This window comes from Canis lupus, chromosome 5 (assembly GCF_003254725.2).
Source record: "Canis lupus dingo isolate Sandy chromosome 5, ASM325472v2, whole genome shotgun sequence".
NCBI lineage: Eukaryota > Metazoa > Chordata > Mammalia > Carnivora > Canidae > Canis > Canis lupus.
In genome coordinates, this window is record NC_064247.1 from 55542436 (window position 1) to 55564613 (window position 22178).

The 22178-nt window shown below is 57.2% G+C and overlaps 1 protein-coding gene across 5 annotated transcripts in view; it reads left to right on the forward strand.

The window, feature by feature from the left end:
• GLIS1 (GLIS family zinc finger 1) overlaps window positions 1-22178 on the forward strand; it is a 223730-nt gene that overhangs the window by 190698 nt on the left and 10854 nt on the right. For 3 of the 5 annotated variants that reach the window (XM_049110431.1, XM_049110432.1, XM_035716221.2), the window contains 3 exons: window positions 11736-11897; window positions 16487-16597; window positions 20243-20375. In XM_049110431.1, the coding sequence (XP_048966388.1) occupies window positions 11736-11897; window positions 16487-16597; window positions 20243-20375 (406 nt within the window). The remainder of the gene's footprint in view (window positions 1-11735; window positions 11898-16486; window positions 16598-20242; window positions 20376-22178) is intronic. The other 2 variants (XM_049110433.1, XM_049110434.1) reach the window with 2 other exon arrangements.

Consider the following 22178-nt stretch of genomic DNA (forward strand, 5'->3'; position numbering starts at 1 on the left):
CCTGCTGATGTGAAACATTTAATTCTTTCCTTTCCATCCTTGCTTTCCCACAGCCTGGTGTTTCCTAACCAGTCTGCTTTTTGTTGAATGCGGTGTAAGAACAGGGCTAACTAAGGGCTTTGGCGTCAGCCACCCCTGGGTTCAGTCCTGACGCCGCCCTTCTGCCCCGTGAGTGCCCTGAGCCCAGGCTCTCTAGGATCCTCTGTCCCCTTCTCTGTGAAAGACGATGCTGTGGCACCTTCGTGATCTGCCCAGGGTGCCCTGCAGATCCAAGAAGGCAGCGCACAGAGGGTGCCCGGTTGACTTACTCGGGTCAGGTTCCTCCAACTCCAGGGAAAGAGAATGAGATGTGATGTGGATGTTTTCCACGAACTCCCTTCCCATGCTGAGCACCCACACGCTGGCATCTCACGAGTACTGCCGTCTTCTTTCTTAGTTGTGTCCAAGTTCCCAGGTGGGGGCATACGCTGAACCACAGAGTCTTCAGGGTGGGCCCCACTGAGCCTTCCAGCGTCCCACCCGGTCTGTGGCCAGAGTGTACCTGTGCCCCGTCCATCTGGAAGGCTGCCTCAGGGACACCTCAGACTCAGTCTCCCCCATGGTGCTGGGCTTGGTACCTCCTGAGACATCTGGGGCCCTGCCCGTAGGGGGAGGGCCCTGCTTCAGGTTCCACAAGCTTAGCTGGGGGTGCTCTCGGCACACCCAGAGCATCCCCTCCGATGTCCCTGTACGAGCTGGAGCACTGTCTCAGGAGTGGGGACATAGGACGCTTTGCTCTTACTCCTGATAACACTTGTCCTGGCCTCTACTAATTGGGGATCTCCCCACCCTGCCCCACACTTCCCTCAAGGCTCGGTTGTTTGTTACTTGGGTTCTTTCATTCATTAGCAGATATTTACAAAACCCCACTATGTGCCAGGCCCTGTGTTGGGCACTTCTAGATGGGTGTGTGGCAGAAAGATCGTTTGTAATATTAACTATGCATGACTCAGATCTGTCTTCAGAGATCTTTCCATTCGGCCCTGAAGCCTGGGATGTTGAAACCCCAAAGCCAGAAGCTCATTCCTGTCTGCTCTGCTTTCTGCTAAGTTATCTCCTCCCTGAGGCACCTGAGTAGAGGCATTTGACAGATGAGAACTGAGGCTCAACAGGGAAGGGCACTGTCCCTGGATGCTGGCCCATGGGGCTCCCCTGTGGCTGACCAGCTGGGAGCCCTGCTTATGGCCGATGTCACTGCACACAGTGTAGCAGCAGTGGACAGAGAGGGGCCCTGGCAGCCATCCCAGCTATGGAGAGACCCCACAGTAGGCCTGTTGAGTCCCAGGCCTGCCTCCCCCAGGATCACTGTATTGCTGGAGGGACCAGGGAAAAGAGGTGTTTTGAACACCGGAAAGGTTTGCTGTGTCTCTTCGTAACATCTTCTCTCCAGGGGTTGGATTTCATTTGGGTTTTTTGTTTGTGTGACTTGTTCCTTATGGTAACTGACCTTCCTTCACCAGCTCAAGTGTAAGTATACAACCATCCCCATTCGCTCCCTCCACCGTTACTAAGCATCCATCATGGGTGTAGGCACTGGGTGGGATCGGTGGGAGGAAGGTGTGGCATGCTCACCCGTGGCCCCATTCAGGGTGTGGCCTGATGTTGGGTGCACAGGGTCAGCCCACCCTGGCACCCCTCCATTGATCAGTGGGGGGTGGGTTCCATGCGGGAGTGGGGAGTGGGGATGGTGCTGAGGCAGGCCTGCCCATTTATACCACTGGGCCTTAGGTGGCAGGTCCACCCAGGTTAGGGCTGGTAGCTTTAGGAACTGTCTCCAAGCAGCTCTGATGAACACAAAGCTTCCTGGTGGGTTCCTCCTAACACCAAGCACAGCCTTTATGACTCCCCCACCAACCACCATGGTCCCTACTACCCATACTGGCAGTCTGGCTCAACCCTGCCCCTGCCCCTCACAGGCCTAGATCTGAACACTGCCCCTCCAGGTAGGGGCCCAAGGCCTCCTATGACATCCTTGTGGGATCTACATCCCGGGTGCACACTGGACAGGTCGCTCCCACCCGCCTGTGACCTTAGATGGGAACTTTGCCTATTGTATATTTGTAATGATTCCCAATGATCGGACATGAGGTTTTCTTTCAGGAAATGGGTGGGAGGCCTGGAGTCTCCTTCCTCTCCCAAGCAGCCGTAGGACACTCGCTGGGTATCATGCACCTGCCACCTGTACCACTGCCCTGGTGTGCCTTCACCCGCATGGTCCCACCTGTCTTGGGCAGGCAGCCTTGGAGTGATTAAGCCCAGGGAAAGGAAGTGACCGATCTGTTACATAGCAACCTGTCACAGAGCCAGGATTGGCATCGGGTCTCCAGACCCTGATGTTCTCACAGATGAACCCATCCCTGCTATTTCTGTTTGGAATTTGGGGGAGGAGCCAAAAAGGGGCCTGTCCTGTACCCAGCTACCAGGGCATGACACCCTGTTGTCCATAACAGACAACTGAGACCAGGAGAGTCACCCCGTTTGACAGTGGGAATGCAAAGCCTCCCAGGGGCCAGGAAGAAGAGGGGCCAGACCTGAGCCCCAGCTGTGCTGGCAGTGGGGAGATGGCAGGTGTTGCTCATTTGAGGGGAGGGGATGTCGAAGCTGCTGGCTGGATAGGACCCTTTTGTTCATCGTGTTCCCTCTCCCTCCTCCTCCCGAAGCAGCACTTGGGGCCTCACTGCAGCCTGTACAGTCAGATCCTGCACCCCGCTACAGAGGTGTCTCCTCAGCTAGGGAACCAGGTGCTCCTGCTTGGTGGCTGGCTGTGGAGATGGGTGGGGTGGGCGACCATGTGGCTCTCTGGCCTGTGCCTGCCTGCCCTCCCGGAGGTGAGCTCCTACGGGCTAGGCCGGGCAGCGGGCACGGCCCCAGGGTGTGTGCAGTGTGGGCCCAGTGTGGGTGAGCAGCAAAAGGTGTGCACCAGCACCAGGACAGTGGCCAGGCGGAACTTGGTCCCCGGCACTCAGAGCATGGCAGAAACAGGATGAGGGAAGGATTTGAGGAGAGGAGCAGACATGAGGCCTGAGCCCAGCCTTAGAAGACAGGGAGGAGCAGACAGGTGAATAGAGGGACCTTGTGTCCAGGGAACGAGCCCAGGCCCAGGTGCAGAGGCAGGAAGGTGTGGCTTGTGGCTGAGCAGGGGCAGAGGATGGAGCACTGGGCTATAGGTCACTGTGGCCACGGGCCATTCTTGCCCTTGATTTGGGTTCTCTGAGGCCACACGTGCCCTCCCCGAAGTCCAGCCAGCCCAGCTGCCGAGGGAAAGTTGGGAGATACAGTAGGCCCCTGAGGGCCGCCTAATGCTGTGGAGAGAGGTATGTGGGGGTGAGTGTCCCCAGGTCTGGCCGGGTTGGGTGTTTCAATGCTGTGAGGCACGTCTTCATCCATTGACCTCTTGGAAGCCATTTGTGGATATGGTCTCTGTGCCCACACAACGTACGAGGGGTGGGCCAATATCTGCACGAGCTGTGCTATGCATGGGGCTGTCATGGGTATACCGGGGTGCAGGAGTGGGTGTGTCTGAGCCTGTGGGGGGCCTGGGGCCTAGGCATCCTTGTGTAGATGTGTGAGCGTGTACACGCCAACCTCTGTGTACCCCTGACATGAGTCCTGTGTGTGTGAGCATGTGTGTGCATCAGTGCTGCATGTTGTTGTCCTGGGGTCCTGTGTCTGACCCAGGGCTTGGTCGGGAGGGGAGGTGTCAGCAGTGCGTGTGTGTCAGGCTCTCCAGGCCTGTGGCTGGGGGCCGGGCCTGTGTCTGTGGCAGCCTTTCCGGGCTGCCCGCTTTCCGCCAGGCCGTGAGCCCTCGCAGAGCCGCTCTTCACATCTCCCGAGACGTCTAGCCTCTGCTCCACACCAGGGACTCCCCCGGACCCTCCCTGAATACTTGGTGAGCAGGCTCTGTGCCCCTTTGCTCCTCCTAACTGGGGGCTCCATGCATCCCCGGAGGGTGGCTTAGCTCTCTTGGCCTGTGCTTGTTGGGAATAAGAACCTACTTTCTTGCCCAGAGACTTTGTGCTGGAGAGATCCCAGCCAGGTGCCTTCAGTGCAGTCCTGGTGAGGTAGGGATAAGGGGTCTGCAGCCCTCGCCCCGCCTGGGAATCTCCCAGGGGCAGGTACACCCCGACTGGCTCAGAGGTGGGACGGGGAGGGCGGTGGTCCCTGAAGTGCATTCTCCCTTTGCTCTCTGTGTCCACAGCACCTCCCCACTGGCCCGCCAGCCTCTCAGGATGGTCATGAAGCCGCAGAGGGCTGAGCAGGTGTGAAGAGACCCCCACACGGGCCTGGGACCTTGGTCATGGCTGCCCAAGACACTAGTATGGCCCAGGGCATGGAGCTCAGGCCCTGGAGGCAAACCCCAAACTCCATCACTTGGGAGCTCTGGGAATCCAACACCTAGACTCCCTGGGCCTTGCTGTTTGCCTGTGTGATGAGGGAGGGATTGTCCCAGTGTCCTGATGGGACAAAGGAGATCGTGTTTAGGAAGAGTTTGGTCCAGTGTGAATGTAAGTGTGAGAGCTGCTGTTCCGGTCCCAGTTTCCCTCCTGCACACTTCTGACAGCACCTTCATTTATTCAGACAGCCCTGCATGCCCAAAGCCCAACCAGACCTTCGTGGGCTCACAGAGCAGAGTCCAGGCTCGTGTCCTCGGCCTCACCTCCCAGGACTCTCTCCATATCTGTCCCTTGCCTTCTTGCCTGGACCCCCTGAGCACAGGCAAAGCCCAGGCTCTGTGGAAACGCCCATGGAAACCCCAGGGGCGCAGAGGACAATTACCTCAGGGCCAGAGTCCCCATGCCAGGGTGCGGGGGGGAGAGGAGTAGACCCCCACTCCCGGCTAGCTGGCCTTTCAAGCTGGCCAAACACAGAATTATTTGACATCTTGGAGAAGAATCTGGCACCACAAGTCCAAATCATTGTTATAAAGTAAGTTAAAAGTTTGCACAAATATGAGAAGTTGATCCCTGAATGGTCTGCCAGGCTGTTGTAACCCAATATATTTTACCCTTAAACCAGAAATGTGTTTGTTTAGAAGCAAGTCACTGGCAAATGCCAAAACTGGAGGCGTTTCGTCCCCTGCCCCCACCCATGCCCTGTTTCCCCAAACCCCCCGCCTTGCCCTTTATGTCCACATTCTTAGCCAGAGCATGAGAAACTGGGCCCTCTCCCGTCTCTGGGCCACAGCAGCCACAGGGAGGAAACTTGACATTTATTAGGCACCCACTGTGTGCCAGTTCCTCCCCTGGGCATATCCTCATATTTACTTCTGACAGTTGTCAGTGGTGGCCCCATTTTAGAGAGGAGACAAAATGAGGGCAGAGAGGGCACATGATCTGCCCAAGTCTGTGACTGCCGCTGGCAGGGCTCTGGCACAAACTCCAGTCTGCGTGACTATGCTCTGCGGCTTGCAGCACGTTGCCCCTGCACCTCACATGGGGAACAGTGTCCTTGCTCCTTCCCCAGGGGCCGGAGGGAGAGAAAATCTTGCTCAGCACCAGCCGCATGTCTGGCTTAGCCACCCGAAAGAAGAGGACAGACGGCTAAGTGGGGTGGGCTCAGCCCTGCTGGACCTGACCTCTGACCCAGGGCCCTCCCCCTCACCCAGCCAGAACTTAAAGGGTCCTTGGGCTTGGCCTGCACAGGGATGTGGTGGCCCCTCCCCAGCTCCTGGGATGGCCCCCCTGGTCTTTCATCTCCTGCCCTTGGTTCTGCGAGCAGCACGCAGCCGTAATGGATTGCAGTGGACTTTTTTCAATTAGGTTCTGATTTTCCCCTGCCTGTTACTATAAAATTCCAGATGGTCTAGGGCTTCACGGTTCCCAGGGTATTTTCCCCCGTTATTTTAATCTTCTTTTGTAACATGCCCCACATGTGGAAACTGGGCCTTTCAAGACTCTGCGCACTCTGTGCGCATCAGCCGGGGCTCTTTCTTCTCTGCTGCGCCGCCTCGTTTTTCCTTTCTGGGTGGTGGCATCTCGTCTGTCAGAGGGGCCAGCAGGAAGGGTGTCCTCCTCTCCCAGCGTCAGCTCTGCATCCTGGGCTGGGCCTAGTCTTTGCCTGGAAATGGAACCCAGGATGTGGGCCTGGTTGGAAGTCATCGTGAGAGCTGCTGAGTGCAGCCCCAGTTTTGGTGCTTTACGTAGGGCTCCTGGGGCCGTGGCCCAAGTGTTTAAGGATGCAAAGACACAGACCAGCACATCAGCCAGACTCGAGACCAGATCCCAGCTCTGCCGGTTACTAACTGCGTGACCTGGAGCCACTGGTGTCACCTTTCTGTGCCTCATCCATACAGTGGGGCTAGGAAGGAGGCTTCCAGCAGAGCGTGTTGTCACGGTTAGTGACACCACGTGAAACACATGCAGCAGCCAGCCTTTGGTAGGTGTCTTGGAGGGTGTCACCTGGCCACTTAGATCATTCTGAACTCACCCCACTGTCGCCTGAGAATATATTTTAATGTTCATACATTTTAAAGTAAATAAGAAATATCTAACACCCATTCTTACGTCTTTCTAGACAGATGTCTCTACGGCTTTTCCTTCGCCTGTGTCCTCTCCCCTCCGAGGCCACAGTATTGGCTTCTCTGTTGCCCATGGCACATGGGCTTTTGTTTCTGGCCAGATGAATCCATTGTGTGTTTGGTTATTTGAGCTTGTGTATTTCAGATTCACCCCAAATAAGACAGAATAGTGCACACACTCTGTGGCTTACAGAGAGCACCCACCTACCGTGTGCCCAGGGTGTGCCCAAGCGATGCCCCCATTTGTGGTTGAAGAATCTGGGCTCTGACAAAGGAACTTGCCCAAAGGTCAGAGTCCAGCTGGGAAGTGTGGATTTGCATCTGGGCTGCTCTGATGCTGACACACAGTGGTGTGGACGCAGGAGTTGGAGGGGGCAGGCACCACCAAGCCATCACCAGGGGTCAGAGCACACCAGCCAGGATGCTAGGGCAAGGATTCATGCTCACCGAGCACTCGGAAATTGTGCAGGATTTAAGCAGGGAGGGAGTCAGCCAGACCTGCTAGGTGTGAGTCTTCGTTCTAGATACCAGATACCATATGGGAATGAGTTGGGAGCAGAGGGACAGGAGGCAGGATGGTAGCTAGTGCAGTCACCTGGGGTGAGCAGTGCTGGGGTGTGGACCAGGGCAGCAATGAAGAGAAGAGGGTGCATGTGAAGGGTGTTTTAAGACGTGGCATCTCCCTGGTTTGGTGGCTTTTTGGATATAGGGGCCAGAGAGGATGGAACAGGTTTCTGGCTCAAACAGCCAGGTGGGAGGTCAGAGGCAGGGGAATCCAGCCAGCGGAAGTGGCACCAGAGTCCCCCAAGTGAATAGCCTCATGCCACGTCATTCCCTAAGCCACATCAGTGCACAGGGCTGTTTCAGTGCTGTTTTGGGGAATCAAAAATCCCCAAACTCATCTGCATCAGAATGAATCACTATTCCATGGATTGTAATGAAGGGAGCTCCCCAAATCCCCATTTCTACTTCCACCTCTCCTTCCCCTCTTCCCTTCATTCCAGCTTGGCCAATCCTCGGCTATCTCCAGAATGTTCCCTACCCTCCCAGTCTTCCCACCCTGTGTGTCCAAACCCTGACTGGGGATCAAGTCCTGGCTCCTTCAGGAAAGCTTTAGTGACCCCGGGCCTTCCCCAGCTGGAAGCCCTCTGAGATCAGCCCCAAGAAGAATTCTCTTTTGTTTGGAGCCTTTTGTGGTCTTTTTTTTGCCTAAAGTCCCAACTCTCAGCATGTGGCCAGGCACACAAGGGCAGCTGAGCGAGGCAGGAGGATATGAATCAATGTGCAAAAAGATGACGATGAAAGTGAATCCCAGAAGTAAGGATGTGGAAGGGTGGGCAGATGCATGAGAAGTAATGGGGTACCAGCAAGCCACGATAAAGGTGTGGGGTTAGGTTGTGGATAGTTGGATGGGGGTGCGTGAGTGACTTTCAGAGTTGTGGGCTTTGCCTGACACTGCTACCTTGTGTTGAAGATCAATGAGTGACTTCTTTCTACAAGAGATGGCAATTCTGACGGTGGCTTGCCCTTCTGGCACAGTAGGAGCAGTTCCCTGTCTACCCCTGTTGCAACAGAGTGAAGGATGTCCCAGGAAGTCTGCTCCGCAGGGTTATACACCTGGATATTAACAGCAGGAGGAAGGGGTCTCTCTAGGGCAAAATGCGCCCTAGAGCGTCAAGGGAGTGGAGTGTTCAGGGAGGAATGTCAGGAAAGCCTGTGTGTGTTCTCCCTGGGGGGTGGACCCCATGGAAGCATCGTTACACCTTAGGGTCACAAAGACTTCAAGTCAGGGATGCACCTGTTGGCGCACCTGTTTCTGATGCAAGACCTATGTTTCCATTCTGGCAGCACCTGTACCCCCACACACACAGCCGTGGGGGGGGGGGGGCACCTCCCTGTGCTGCCCTCCAAGCCCCCCTGTAGCCAATGGATGGGGCTCTATCAGGCCATTCCCACCACAAAGGCTGCCTCATTTTCATTAGAGGCTGTTTCTGGCACCCAAACAGATTGACAGGGAAAGAGTTTTAGGGCCAGACCAATAGCAAACCTGTCAACCAGAGCACTCTGTTCTTTAGGTCTAGGGTCAATAAAACCTGACCTACACTGGTGTCTTTTCTGAAGGCAAGATAAGAACAATCACCACCAGGTGATTATCACCATAATAGTGATGACATTTATAGAGGATGTCCTGTGTGCCATGTAGATAGGCATATCGCCTTGCCCTCACACCAGCTCCAGGTGCTGGTTTGTCTTCATTTTACAGAGAAAGAAACTGAGGCACAGAGAGGGCACTGACTGGCCAAGATCACAGGGCTGTCTGCTTTCCAAGTCTCAAAATTTAACCCCAGGTTGTGCTGCACCAACCCTGGAAGGCCTCGAATGCTAAGGGGGTAGATTGGATGTCAGAATGTATGATGAGCTTGGAGAGTCTTGGGGCGGGGAGTGACCCCAGTGACAACACAGGACCCAGCAGAGTGAGCTCACATAAGTGTGAACTGACGAGTATGCCATCCTCCTCTCTGCCTCTGTTGGCCGTCTGTGTGGTGGATGAATGGGAAGGACCTGGGAACCCTTGGCAGCGGCTGCAAGCAGAGCCCATGCCCTCGCAGTCCCTGGCACATCCGGTGCTGGCCTGACAGGGGCGTTGCTCCGCAGTAGCACCTGCAGCATCATCACCCTGGAACAGTCCTGATCAATCAGTGCCGCTTCTCCACCTGCTGCTGCCTCTAGTTCTACCTGGGGGTTGGGCATCCCATCAGGGCACCCTCGACTGCTGCTTGTTGTACCCCAGCCTGTGACTCAGCTCTGGGAGGTCCTGGGGGTGTGGGGTAGGACAGGGCTGGGCCAGTGCACATAGGCAGGACACAGACAGGGGGTGTCTGGGTACTTTGATGAATGCTGCAAGGAAGAGGGTGCTTTCACAAGGGTACATGCTCCCCAAGCCTGGGAATTTCTGTTCTCACTCCCATTGGACTAGGTTTCTAACCCATCCTTTGTCCCATGAATGAGAGAGATGCCAGCCCTGCCCTCAAGGAACTCCCAGACCGTTGCTAGAGGCATGACAAGAAGGCAGCGGGTGGGCAACAAAAATCGTCTTAACCCATAAGCTCAGGGTGTGAGCAGGGAGGGGCCAAGGAGACCAGGGAAGGCTCCTCGGAGGAGGCAGTGCTTGAACACCATGAGTAGACAAGTAGACATCTGCAAGATGAGTGAAGGAGGGAAAAGCAGCGCGGCCTCGTGCAACACAGAGGCTGGCCGGACAGGCCTAAGGGCCTTGTGGGGGAACGGGAGGAGCTGCTGTACCACACAATAACCCCGACCAGTGTGGCTTGAACGTCCCGCCTCGGAACCAGAGGTTTCACGTGGTGATCCCGGCACGGGAGGAGGAGCTGCTGCTCCTCTCCTTCAATGTCTACCCCTGCGGTGCGGGCCAGAGGAGGGCAGAGGGACCAGCTGGGTGCCAAGAGGCAGCCGGCTTCCCAGCTGTGACCCCTTTACCTCATTTGGGGTGAGCTTGGCACTAGGCCATCACAGGAGAGCAGAGGAGTAGCTTGTGGCCTATTTACTCCCCAAACAGGATTTCCTCCTGGTTTTGATGCCTGGAAAAGGCACATCCTCTGGGAACAGGAGGCGGGACGGTCTCTAAAACCCAGCTGCGGGCTGCCTGCATTGGATGAGCCCCAGCAGAGCATGGCCAGGCGTTGTGGCCACCTTCAAGGGAGAGACAGGGAGGGAGCCCACCCCAGACCAGTCGCTGTCCATCCTGAGTCCCCATCCTCACGTCTCTCCTAAGCTGGGGGATGGAGCTCATGTCTTAGGCAGAGGAGCTGGTTCCTCTGGTTTCCTCCTCCTTGAAGGTCACCTCCCCCTGCCCTAGGAAGGCAGTGGCCGTAGCAGAGCCACCTGGCTCGGCGTCAGATATGGCCTGGGTCCTGTCTTGGCTGTGTCACAGCACCGGGACCACCACGCAAAGCCTCTGGCTCTGAGGCGGGAACGTTGAGGCCACACCGGTCAGGGTTATTGTGAGGTGCAGCAGCACCCTGCCCCATGTCGGATGGACAGAGCGGTTCCCCCTCCCACCCCCTGGTGCACACCACGGGAACGCCGGCCTGGCTGGACCCGCCGGACAGGAGAAGCAGAAAGAACAGCCGATCACACCGATCACACGCACACACCAGGGAGGGTGCCACAGGGCGGCATTCGAGCCAGACTTTGAAGGCTAAAGGGGGTTGGATGGATGGTTATGAGACAAAGGACGTTCCTTGCTGAGTGACTTGCCAACAAAGGCTCTGGTGGCCCAGTGGGCTCAGGCTGTTGCGAGGACGTGGGAGCAGCCTGGGGCGGGGGGAGTGCGGGGGTGCGCAGGGCTTCAGGCAGAGCAACAACTGATTCTACCCCACAGAGCTCCTCAGGTGGTCTTGGGGACGGGGTGTGGGAGGAGTGCGAAGTCTGGGGACTCTGGGAAGAGAGGGGGGACTTCAGCCAAGGCTACGGGGCGGAGGCCGGGGCAGCCTGCGGCTATGGGAGGAGGCACCGTGCCTGTTGCTCTGCCCACCCCCGCCCCGACCGGGGCCATCGCCATGTCTGCGCCTGCTGCCTGCCCACTGCCCAGCATGGGGCCTGGTGCCTGGTGGGCACCAGACAAACGGCCAAATGATAAATCAGACCCTGCGTCTACAAATTGGTTGTTATTCTGACGGCAGTCAGCACTGATGCCACACTCCAGATGGACAAAGCCCTTGGATAGTCAGGGCCCCCCAACCTTGGAGCCTTCACGTCAGCCCTGAGTGGTGGTCACACCGTCATAAGTTTGTAGGCAAAGAAATGAGGTCAGGGGCGCAAAGCCTTCCTAAAATCCAGCACATGCTTGTGCTGGCAGCAGCACATCATTTCCTTGTGCCACTGAGGAGCCTTCCAGATCCAGAGATGGAAAGACTACTTGCTTCTCTAGCCCAGAGACCCTTTCTAAGTCACGGGAGTGTTTTTTTCTGGCCCCACCAGGGTTTCCCAGATGGAGTCTGGGTCCCGGTCCCTTCATGAGGAGCTAAAGTGGGGGGTTTACCTAGAGGCCTTGGGCAGGATGGGGGTGGACAGGGGGCAGAGGATGCTGGGGCCATTTCTAGGCTGGTGGTGGGCTGTCCAGGGGCTGCAGAGCACCCCTCACTCACCTCTCCCACAGTTTGAAGGCTGCAGCAAGGCCTTTTCACGGCTGGAGAACCTCAAGATCCATCTGCGGAGCCACACGGGTGAGAAGCCATACCTGTGCCAGCACCCAGGCTGTCAGAAGGCCTTCAGCAACTCCAGCGACCGTGCCAAGCACCAGCGCACCCACCTTGACACGGTAGGCCCCAGGGCAGAGGCCGAGGGGCAGGGGGGAGGTGTGCACATTCCCTCACCTGTGGGATGCAGGGCCATGGCCAGGGTACACGCGGAAACCTGCTTTCGTCCTAAGCCCTGGACAGTCTGGGCAGGATGACTGTCTGCAGGGAGAGAGGAAAGCCCTTTCGTTATAGGGTGTTTATCCTATAGATAGGAGCAGTTTTCCATCTCCCAGTTGTGACAAATGTATCTTGACATTGCCAAATATCCTGAGGAAGAGGAAGTAAAGTCTCATGAGTCGAGAGCCACTACTTTAGCCTGTGGCTCCTGACCTGGGCACCAGTGTCAGGCACAGCCCCGTGGAGAGAGTGAGCTCGCCATCCTGCATCCTCTCCCCAGACCTGTCAGCCACCCCCAAGCAGGCTTGCGCTGCCCTGCCCATCCCACACCTTCCGTGGAGACAGGCCGGAGCCTCTCTGGGGCTGCTCCTTACCCCTAAGCACAGTGGGTGAGAGGTTGAGGTGAGCAGGGCATGAGACTGTAGATCTGGGCCCCAGATACCTATATGTCCACTCCCTTTCCCTTGTTTGGGCCAAGCAGCGTGATAACCTGCAACTTTGTCACAATGTTGGTGCATACAGATCTCTGCGGTTGGCAGAGCACTTGCTAAAACATTGTCTCCCACGATCTCATGCTGACCCTGCCAGTCAGGGGGTCACTAACCCTTCTGACAGGTGAGCAAAGCAGGCCTCCAGGAGGTTCGGTGGCCTTCTTGGCTGGCAGAGCCAACTCGGAACTGGGCCTTGCATCTGCCTCAGAGGGCCGGTGTGGGGGTGCGCAGGCAGCCTGGGAGGACCCTAGCCCCCATGTATAGTAGGAGACGGTCTGCATCTGGGCTGCATGTCTGGGCCCCCGGCCTGTATCTCTGCTCTTTGGGCAGATGCTTGGGAAACTCTGCTGATGGGAGGCTGGGAGGCCTGAGTGGCCATCTGGCCCAGCCTGTCTAGTAGACACACATGTGAGGAAACAGAGGCCCATGAGAGCAACTCACTCCTCCAGCGTAGGTTGGAGGCCACAAAACAGCAGCCAGGGCTGGAGGCCCTCTGCTCCAAACCCTTTATTTGAACCGGAAAAAGCTGAGGACACCAACACCCAGAATTTTGGGGGCAGGGGGTGGCAGAAAACAGAGCAAAGCCACGTGTTGGGTGCCGATTGGGCCCTGGGCAGAGTGTTCTGTTCTATACGTGTCTTTCACAACCAGTATCACATACACTTTCCCCCAGTTTAATGCTGGTAACAACCCATGAGGTAAGGGCCACTATCCCCATCTTGCAAAGAAACTGAGACTCAGATTAAGTCACCGACTTATCGCACAGATGGTAAATGGCAGCGTCCAGTGGCCCTTGCTGGAGAAGCTGGTGTATCAGCCCCCCTGGAGAGGTGGGCTGAGTACAGGGGACAGGATAGGAAGGAAGAGCCCTGTCCCCAGCTGAACCCAACCCTTCTCTCCACCCCTCCCCATCAGGCTTCATTGTCACAGGCTGTGTGGGGCCACGAAGTGAGGAGGCATTCTAACAAACCCCTGCCTTCATTACGTTCTCACAGGTCCAGCCCTTGGGGCCCTTGGCCCCCACCCAGGCTCTGAAATGTGCAGTTGGTGCCCATGCCCCCTGGTTATGTCTCTCAGAGACCACAGAGCAGCACCAGGCCGCTCTGCACACCCAACCCCCGGCCTGAGCAATGTCCCTCCAGGCCTTTCTGGGTCACCTACTCTGACTTACCCCCTTCCTCCCTCCTTCCTTGCTGCATTTTCTGGACCCAGCCCCAAAGCAACAGGCCTCTCGCCCCCACTTGCTGTGTGAACAGAACTGAGAGGACCAGGTCAGGTCAGGCCCAGAATGAGCCCACGGGGTTATCTCAGGCCTTCATCTCCCCAAAGGTCCTGGTGAAGCCCTCTAGCTACAGCCACCCAGCCCACCCCCCACTCCTGCCCATCCCCACGTAAACAGCACTGGCGATCCTGCACAACTAGATTGCTTTCCCAGCATTCACAGCCCAGAGGCTAGCAGGTCAGCCCTCGCAGGCTGCACCTTGTTTTCCAGGAGGGACCCAGTCATCTTCCCAGCTCCCATCTGGCTCCAGAGAACGTGGGATTCTCCCCATAGGGCAGGAAAATGGCAGAACAGACTAGCGAGAGCCAGCCAGGTTTTAAGTCTGGCTCTCCAGACTCAGTTTCCTCAAACACCCACATCAGGAGGAGACATGGGGGAAATCAACTGAAATAATGCGAGTATAGACCTAACATGCAGTCTGCATAGCAAATAGGAGTCGCTCCTTTCCCTCCTCTGACTCGCTGACTGAATGCTGAGCAAACCCTGCCGAGTCCCCAGGCACTCGGTGTGGACTTTGAGTCCTGACGGCCACTGCCCTGGGGGGCGAGCCCCTCTCCTTTCCCAGACAAGGGGAGGCCTCCTTAGAGAGCCTCATGGACATGCTCTTACTGTGAGATCTTGGGCAAAGCGTCAGCCTCTGTTTCCTCGTCTGTGCTTCTCCCACAATAGGTATGGGGCTGAACTGAAGGGTACTGAGCATGGCCCTGCAAGGCCTTGGGGGCTGTTGCCCTCCATCCTCACCACACCAGCACCAGTGTCCTTGTTACTAACGAGGCTTCAGAGCCACGGCAGTGACTCCAGGCCTGGGGCTGGGCGGCATGCGGCTTGGGACAGCCACAGGGTCTCCTGAGGGCTCGCCGGGGAGCTGGGCTGGAGGAATGTTCTGCACACGTCAGGCCCTGGAAAAATAAACACGGAGATGGGCCTTGCGCCCTTTCCAGGCTAGTGCGCCTGCACACTCGGAGCTCTGTTTGTTTGCTTTTTGGCAAAAGCGTGTGGATTTGTATCAGCGTCCCTGAGGGATGGGGCCTGGGGCAGGACCGAGCCGGGCCCACGAGAGAGAACGTGTATGTGTATGTGTGTGCACGCATCAGGGTGGGTGCAGATCCCTAGGAGAAATGGGGCGGTGGGGAGGGGTACGTGTCTATGTGTTGCACAGCTGGGGAGGGGCAGGTCTGATGCAGGCCCTCCACCCTCCTGCCTGTACCTTCCTCTCGGCCAAGCCAGCCTCTCACTTCTCTGTCTCTTTCTTTTTGCTCTCCTCCGTTTCTTTAACCTGGCAACTGTCCGTGGCAGCTCCAAGGTATGGTCGTCTCTTTCTGCTTGCCCCTCCCCACAAGGTCCTTGGGTCTGTGGTTGGACTGGCCTGTCCTTGGGCCAGCAGGGACAGGAGTTGCCTGAGGTCAGGGGAGGTGGTGGTGGTTGGAGGGGTTCCGTATGAGTGTGTCTGACAGGGACATAGCCACCCCAGTACCTCATCAGGGAAGCACCACCTTCTCCAAACACCCTCCCATTCCCTGCAGCCGCTGTAGAGGTCAGAGGGCCTGGAGAAATCAGAGCCACTAGGTATATTTAAAACGGGAAGCCCCAGCAGCAGCTGAAACCCCAAGCAGGGTCCTGTGGGAGACCCTACACGAGAGCTCAGAATTCAGCTAGAGTCAGTCCCTGGGACCTGAGACCAGTCAGAGGGACCATACACAACCCCCCAACCACACCTCGCCCCCAGCCCCCAAGGAAATGCTCCACCTGGTGGAGAAGGACATTGAAGGAACCCAGCAGTACAGGGTGCTCAGGGCTGCCCGCAGGAAGATGGAGGTAGGAAGGAGATTCCAGGAGGGCTGGGCAGGTGGGCGCACAGGGGCAGGGGCAGGAAGACAGCTGGGAACTTTGGGGGCCGAGTCCCAGAGGGCCTTCAGTGCCGGGAGGTGGGCTGTGTTAGAGGGCACAAGGGAGCCATGGAGAGGATTTCAAAGGTGAGAGAATGGCTGGGGCTGTGAGAAAGGCCCTCTGGCTGTTGGGGGAAGGGAGATTGGAGGGCAGTATGAGGCTCAGGCAGGAACAGCAGAGGTATGAATTGGTTCTAGGTGAGCAGTGCCCAAGAGCAAGATTCACAAAGGGCACAGAGACACACACACACACACACACTCGCCGCCGCCTCTCCAGGCCTGTGTCTGAGATCCAGCTCCCTCCCTGCCTCCAATTTCTCATGAACCCAAAGCAGTCTGGCGTCTCTGAACCTGCTGTAAGGTGTGGTTAGTCACTCGTAGCCTGGGCCTGCCATACTGCAGCTTGGCCCTGTGCTGTCCCCTCTCTTCCCCATCCCTGCTTTCCTCCTCCTTCCCCCCTCCTCCTAGGAGCCGCTGTGCTCCTTGTCCACCTGGTGGGCTCAAAGGATGTGCTTTTCTCAGAGCCAGTGTCAGAACTGGGAAAACCCTTAGAATTTCGTTGGCCCCATTTTACAAGGGAGAAAAGAGACTCAGAGACGGGAGGTGACTTTCCTGAGATCCCTGAGGTTCCGGCATGAGAGGAGAATGGAGACACAGTCTCTCCTTCACTGTGAGGCCCAAGGGCAGGGCCAGCTGGGTCAGACCCCTCCAGGCTGGGGGCACAGGGGGAGGGATCTGGTGTGAGCCTGCAGCCTGCCCCCTCCCTACTGCGGATCACACAGTGCATGACCTCGGGCCTCCCTCACCCCACCTCCATCCCTCTGATGTTCCAGAAGCCCTACGCCTGTCAGATCCCTGGCTGCTCCAAGCGCTACACGGACCCCAGCTCCCTCCGCAAGCATGTGAAGGCCCATTCAGCCAAAGAGCAGCAGGTGCGTAAGAAGGTAAGACAGTCCCCCTTCCAGGCCCAGCCCCCCCAGGCCTCCAGACACCTGTCCAGCAACAAACCAGGTCTCCGCACGCCTTGCATGCATTCACCCTTCTGCACACCCAAGGATGCTGCTGTCCATCATCCATGACCTGCCTCCCACCTGGCCGCCAAGTTCACTTCCTCACCTGCAGCCGGCCAGACATCTCTCCACCCCCAGACCATCCGCCAGCTTCTCTGTCACCCATCTGCCATCTCGCTGTGGCTCACTCAGACCCAGTGTAGGCATCAAGGATAGAAAAATGGAAAACTATGTGCCCTCCTCTATTGGGGACCTGAAAGAGAGAGACACATAAAGAGATCCTTCAGTAGAATATGAGAAGTACAGCAAGAGTGGTGTGCAGAGGATAGTCAGGGGCGCAGAGGAGGGGGCCTTAGCCTCTCAGAGTGGGAGTGGGAGGGTCCACGGAAGAAATGACAGCTGTGACAGTGGAGCATGGTCGTGTGTGCTCTGCAGCCAGCCTGCCTCTGGCCTCAGGCTCCTCTCTCAGAGCCTTTGTTCTTCATGTTCCTCAACTGTCACATGGGGGCAACAGAGGACTTACTTGAGAGCCTTGTCGCAAGGATTGCATGAGTAAATGTGCACTAAGGGTGTGGAACAGTACTTGGCCCAGAGTAAAAGCCCAGAGCAGAGGTTGGCACATGCCGTCATCAAATCTTGAAGGGGTGAGCAGTGGGCAGGTGAAGATAGTAAGGAGAGGGTGTCCCAGTCCCAGAGTGACTGAAGCTGAAACAGTAGGCACCCTGCCTGTCCGAGGCCGAGCAGGCCTGCAAGGAGGAAAGGCAGCCTTCAGGGAGCAGACCTGACAGGCCCAGAACTCTACTTGAGGATGTGGTGCCATTGGTGGGGGATGGGGTGGGGGGATCTTAAGCAGAGAATGTCACTGTGAAGGATGGCTCTGGGGCCTTTGTGGGGAATGGGTTGGAGGGAATCCTGAGGCAGGGAGGCCGCTACTGGGGAGCAGGAGAGGCAATGGAGGCTGGTGAGAGCAAAGTGGGACCAGATGGGGAGAGAAGGGGGGTGGCGGAAGAGTAGCAGAGGTGGACTTCGGTGGGGGGACAGTGGTGGGCCCCTTGACCAGGACAGATGGTCTAAGAAAGAAGCAGGCTAGGCTTGCAGGAGAAAGCAGTGATTTCTGTTTTGGACAAGGAGGGTGTGAGCCACAGAGAGACCCAGGGAGCCCACCTTTGGGCCCAACCCACATCTCCAGAAGAACACTGGGGTGAGCTCTTGAGTGCAAGGGAGGGCAGGGGTGAGGGTGAAGAGCAACACCAGGGCCAATCCAGAGACATCAGCCTGACAGCAGAGTTTGCTCTGCAATATTTATGGTACACCTACTGTTTTCCCAGCACTGTATTAAGAACTGTGGCTATGGCAGTGAGTAAAGCAGAGAAAGGTCCAGAGGCTGGAGAAAGCGGCCTGCTTTAGTCCCGTGGGGTGGGGGTGTACTCGATGGGTCTGGGACCAGCAGGCCTCAGCTGGAAAGACACGGTTGGGGGACAGCCAGGCTGGAGGCTCCAGTCTTCATCCCACAAGCCCTAGGGAACCCCCCAGACGCAGCAAAGCAGAAAAGGGACATGGTCAAGGCATGTACCTGAGCTGGCCGGTGGAAATAGCACATCCAGCACACCAGTCCTCACTCTGACAGAGGGAGGAGCCTGGACCCGGTGCTGAGCCTGGTGCTTCAAGTGCTGTATCTCATTCAGTATTCGCTCTAGCGAAGAGCTGGGCAGTTTTTAATCCCTCATCTTAGAGATGTGGAAACTGAGGCTCAGAGAGTTAGCAGATCTGCACAGAGTCATGCAGCACAGGAGTGACAGAGCCGGGGCCCACCCCAGACCTGCCTGTCCCCGGGGCCTGAGCGGGGATGGGGAATGGCCCAGGCTCCATGCCAAGGAGGCTTTTCTCCCGAGCAGACTGGTGCCCAAGGACCAGAATCCTGCCCTGGTTTCCCAGGCCCCATGCTTGGCTCGCACGGAGCCCCAGGGACCTGGGGCCGCAGATCTACAAACTTCCCAACCATAAGCGTCCATTAGGAGCCATCGGGGATGATGTATCTCTCTGGGTAAAGCGACCCTTGTATTATGACAGCTCCTTGGCAGCCCTGCTGCGTTTCAGGGAGAATTAGAAATGCTTTTCTTCCTTAATTCTCCTCTCCTGCTGCTCCTAATCCGATCGACATTGCGGTCTGCGAGAACATGCCTTGGCCCTCTTTTGCCAGAAACTGAATTTACATGGAAAGCAGCTGCTGGGGAAGGGAGCTGAGGGCCCGTCGGGAGGCTGGCTATGCTGTGCTCGAGCCAGGGCGCTGGCCCTCTGGCCTGGGAGGCTGGGAAAAGCCTGGGGGCCGACTCTCAGCTGCTGTGTAATGTGGGACAAGGTTCTCACCTTCTCTGGGCTGGTTGAGTCCCAGGTCAAATGAGAGTCTGGACAAGTCAGTGTTCAGTGCTTTGATAGTCTGGCTTTGGGATTACCCTGGGAGAGGGGGCCCTCCCCCTCCAGGTGCACACCAGCCTCATTGCCCCATGTTGCAAGGGCCTCAAGCAGCCCCTCCCTGTCCCTGTCTGGGGAGGTGAAGAATTTCTGGGGTACGGAGCTCATGTCTGCCTTTAGGACGGCTGAGGGTTGTTGGCCAAAGATTTGCTGCCCTAGGCTTGCTCTCAGCCAGCAACCTCAAGTCCGTATACGGATCCAGGGTGCCCACTGTCACATGTGGGACTCAGCCAGCTGGGGTCAGCCAGCCCTTCACATGGTGCCTACAACAAGCTCATTCGTACCTGTCGTCTTATACCACACACAGCAGACTGGGCTGGGGGGCGAGTATGGTGGCTCCTTACAGGCAGAGGGCAGCACGAGAGGTTAGGTTATTTGTTCAGGGTCACACAGGGAGTAAGAAGTGGGTTGGAATCTGAACCCAGATCTTCAGTCACTAGCCCTAGGCTATTTCCAGTGTGCCTTGTGCCAGGAAGAATGAAGGATGGAGGGAAGGCAAGAGGAAGGAAGGACACCTGCTGTACACACAGTGTATTTTACTCCACACACGAGTTCACCATGGTGGCCGCGAGACGGCTCCTTGTGGAAGGCCCCAGCTCCTGCACTTGATACCCATCTGGGCCCGTGTGTGAGGCCGTGCCTCCTGTAGGCTACTCCCAGCCAAGAACGGAGTGTGGCAGGCCCTGCAGGGATACTGAGGCAAGACACCTGCCTGGGAGACACGGAGTCCCCTGACTTCACCACACCTCGGCTCCCCAAGGACTCCTAATCTAGGACGCTTCCACCAACCTCCTTCCCTCGGAGTCAGACTTGGGGCTCGGCCAATGGCTCCCCCAGCCTGCCCCGCTCTCTGGTTTCCTCTCAGCCAGGCACTTCCCCTGATAAAATCTCTGCCTCTTCACTCTTGCCTTGGCATCTCCTTCTCAGCCCTGAACGAACCCAACATACACAGTTAGCTCCATTCTGCAGGTGAGGAGGCTGAGGTGTGGTGAGGTGAAGGGCCCTACTCTGGAGCCTCCGTCCTTCCTGTCCTGCCCCTACGTGGAGGGTGGCCCATGGACAGGTGGTCTCACTCTAACACCGTCTCTCCATCTGCTTGCTCCTCAGCTGCACACAGGCCCCGATCCTGAGGCCGACGTCCTGACCGAGTGCTTGGCCCTGCAGCAGCTCCACGGGTCCACACAGCTGACGGCCAGCGACAGGAAGGGGGGCCGCAACCTGGGCCAGGAGCTGCTCCCAGGTATGTGTGCAGAGAGGCAGGGCCTGGTGCACGGCCCTGCAGGAGACCACCAGGCTCTGTAGGCTCAGGGGCTGCGGGGGCACCGGCTCCTCTGGCTTGAGTTCCCTCAAGCTCCTCTGTGGCTCTATGGCCACATGGGAGGAAGCCCGGGGTCCCTTTAGCCTGGCCTTCGAGACCTCAGGGGCCAGGGCATCCCTGGTGGCTGCCCACCCCAACCTTGGCACATCATACACAGTTCCCTGAATGCCTTGTCTCCAAGCCTCTCATATTTGCCTTGCTGGCCTCCTGACCCCAGTCCTTCCCTGAGGTAGCCCCTGCACTTCAACCTGACGTCCCACGTGCTCCCCCATCAGGGCTCCCCGCACCACCACACTTACTTCAGGAGAGAAAACCGGGCTCGGGCTCCTAGAGGGTGGACCACTGGGCCATAATCACTTCCGTCTTACTCTACGGCCCAGAGATGGAGCCCGGTGACCCCTGGGACCCCGCAGGCCCATCTAGCCAGACGCTCAGAGCCTCTGGCCCCACTGAAGTAGCCTGTCTGTCCTCCCAGCAGCTGCTGCACAGGTCTCGGGCCCCAGCAGGATCCTCGCTGTGTGGCTGGCGGGTGGGGTGGCCTGCGGATGGATGCCAGCTGACAGGACTGCTGCTCTGCTGTCCCTGCCCCCCAAAGAAACCACAGTATCAGAGCAGAGAGCTCCTCCCACCCTCTGGGAGTTCTTGAATTACTCCAGCCATTTGAAACATTTTTTATTTTCTAATTTTTACTGCTCTCCCCTCAGCGTTGAAGTAGCAGCAAACTTAAAACAATGCCAAAGCACTTACCAAACAACCTCAGGAAGAGAAGGTGTTGATGCTTTCTCTGCATTGCCCTTCACAGGGGTCTGTGCTCACACAGGTCCCCAATGGCAAGGACACCCCGGGAGGATGGGCCTGTGGAGAAGGGATCACACCCTCTCCTGTGGGCTGCTTCCCATGAGGTCAGAGCTGCTAAAACAGCCAGTGAGGGGAGACCCCAGTGATAAGGGGATGTGTTGAGGATCCTGCGGCTCAGCAAGAAAGAGGCTGTGCCCACTGTACAGTGGCTGCCCTTGGGGCACAGGTCCTATAGGCCCATCGTCTTGACCCGGGGGTACTTAAGATGGGGCAGGAGAAGGACTGACCTAAGGTCATATGGAGAAGTTAGCAGCAGATCCCGGCTGAAAGTCCCAGAGACCAGGCCGGGGCCTACTCCAGGGAGCAGTGCCGGGCCAGCAAGAGACATGTCTTGAGCACCGGCATGGGCTGGCCACTGAATCAACGTCCTGTCATTCAGTCCCCTTGAGCCCATATGCTGCAGATGAGAAGCAAAGTCACTGAAGCAGCATCGTGGTTGGGAGGAGCCCGCCTGGGGCTGCTCAGACAGCGAGCGAGAGCAGTCTTCCCTGCCTCAAGCCTTGGTTTTTTCCCCCAGACCTGCTGTGACAACAAATGTGATCGCTTATATAAACCCAGTGTGACAGATAATTTTATCATTATTATCGTTGTTGTTGTTCATAGTGACTGAGAAGAGTAACTGTTTACTCACCTGTCTCGTAATAATGCACGGCCCCCTCTTACTGAGTATGTGCCAGGAGCTGTTCTGGCGACAGTACGTGTAGGTTAACCAAGTCCTCACGTCATCCTCATAAAGTACATGCTCCTGTGCGCTTTCTTTTCCAGATGAGGAGACTGAATCCTGGAGAGGTGAAATACCTTTTTGCTGAGGTTCCATAGACAGTAAATGACAGAGGCCGGACTTGAACTTGGGCTGTGTGGCCGCAG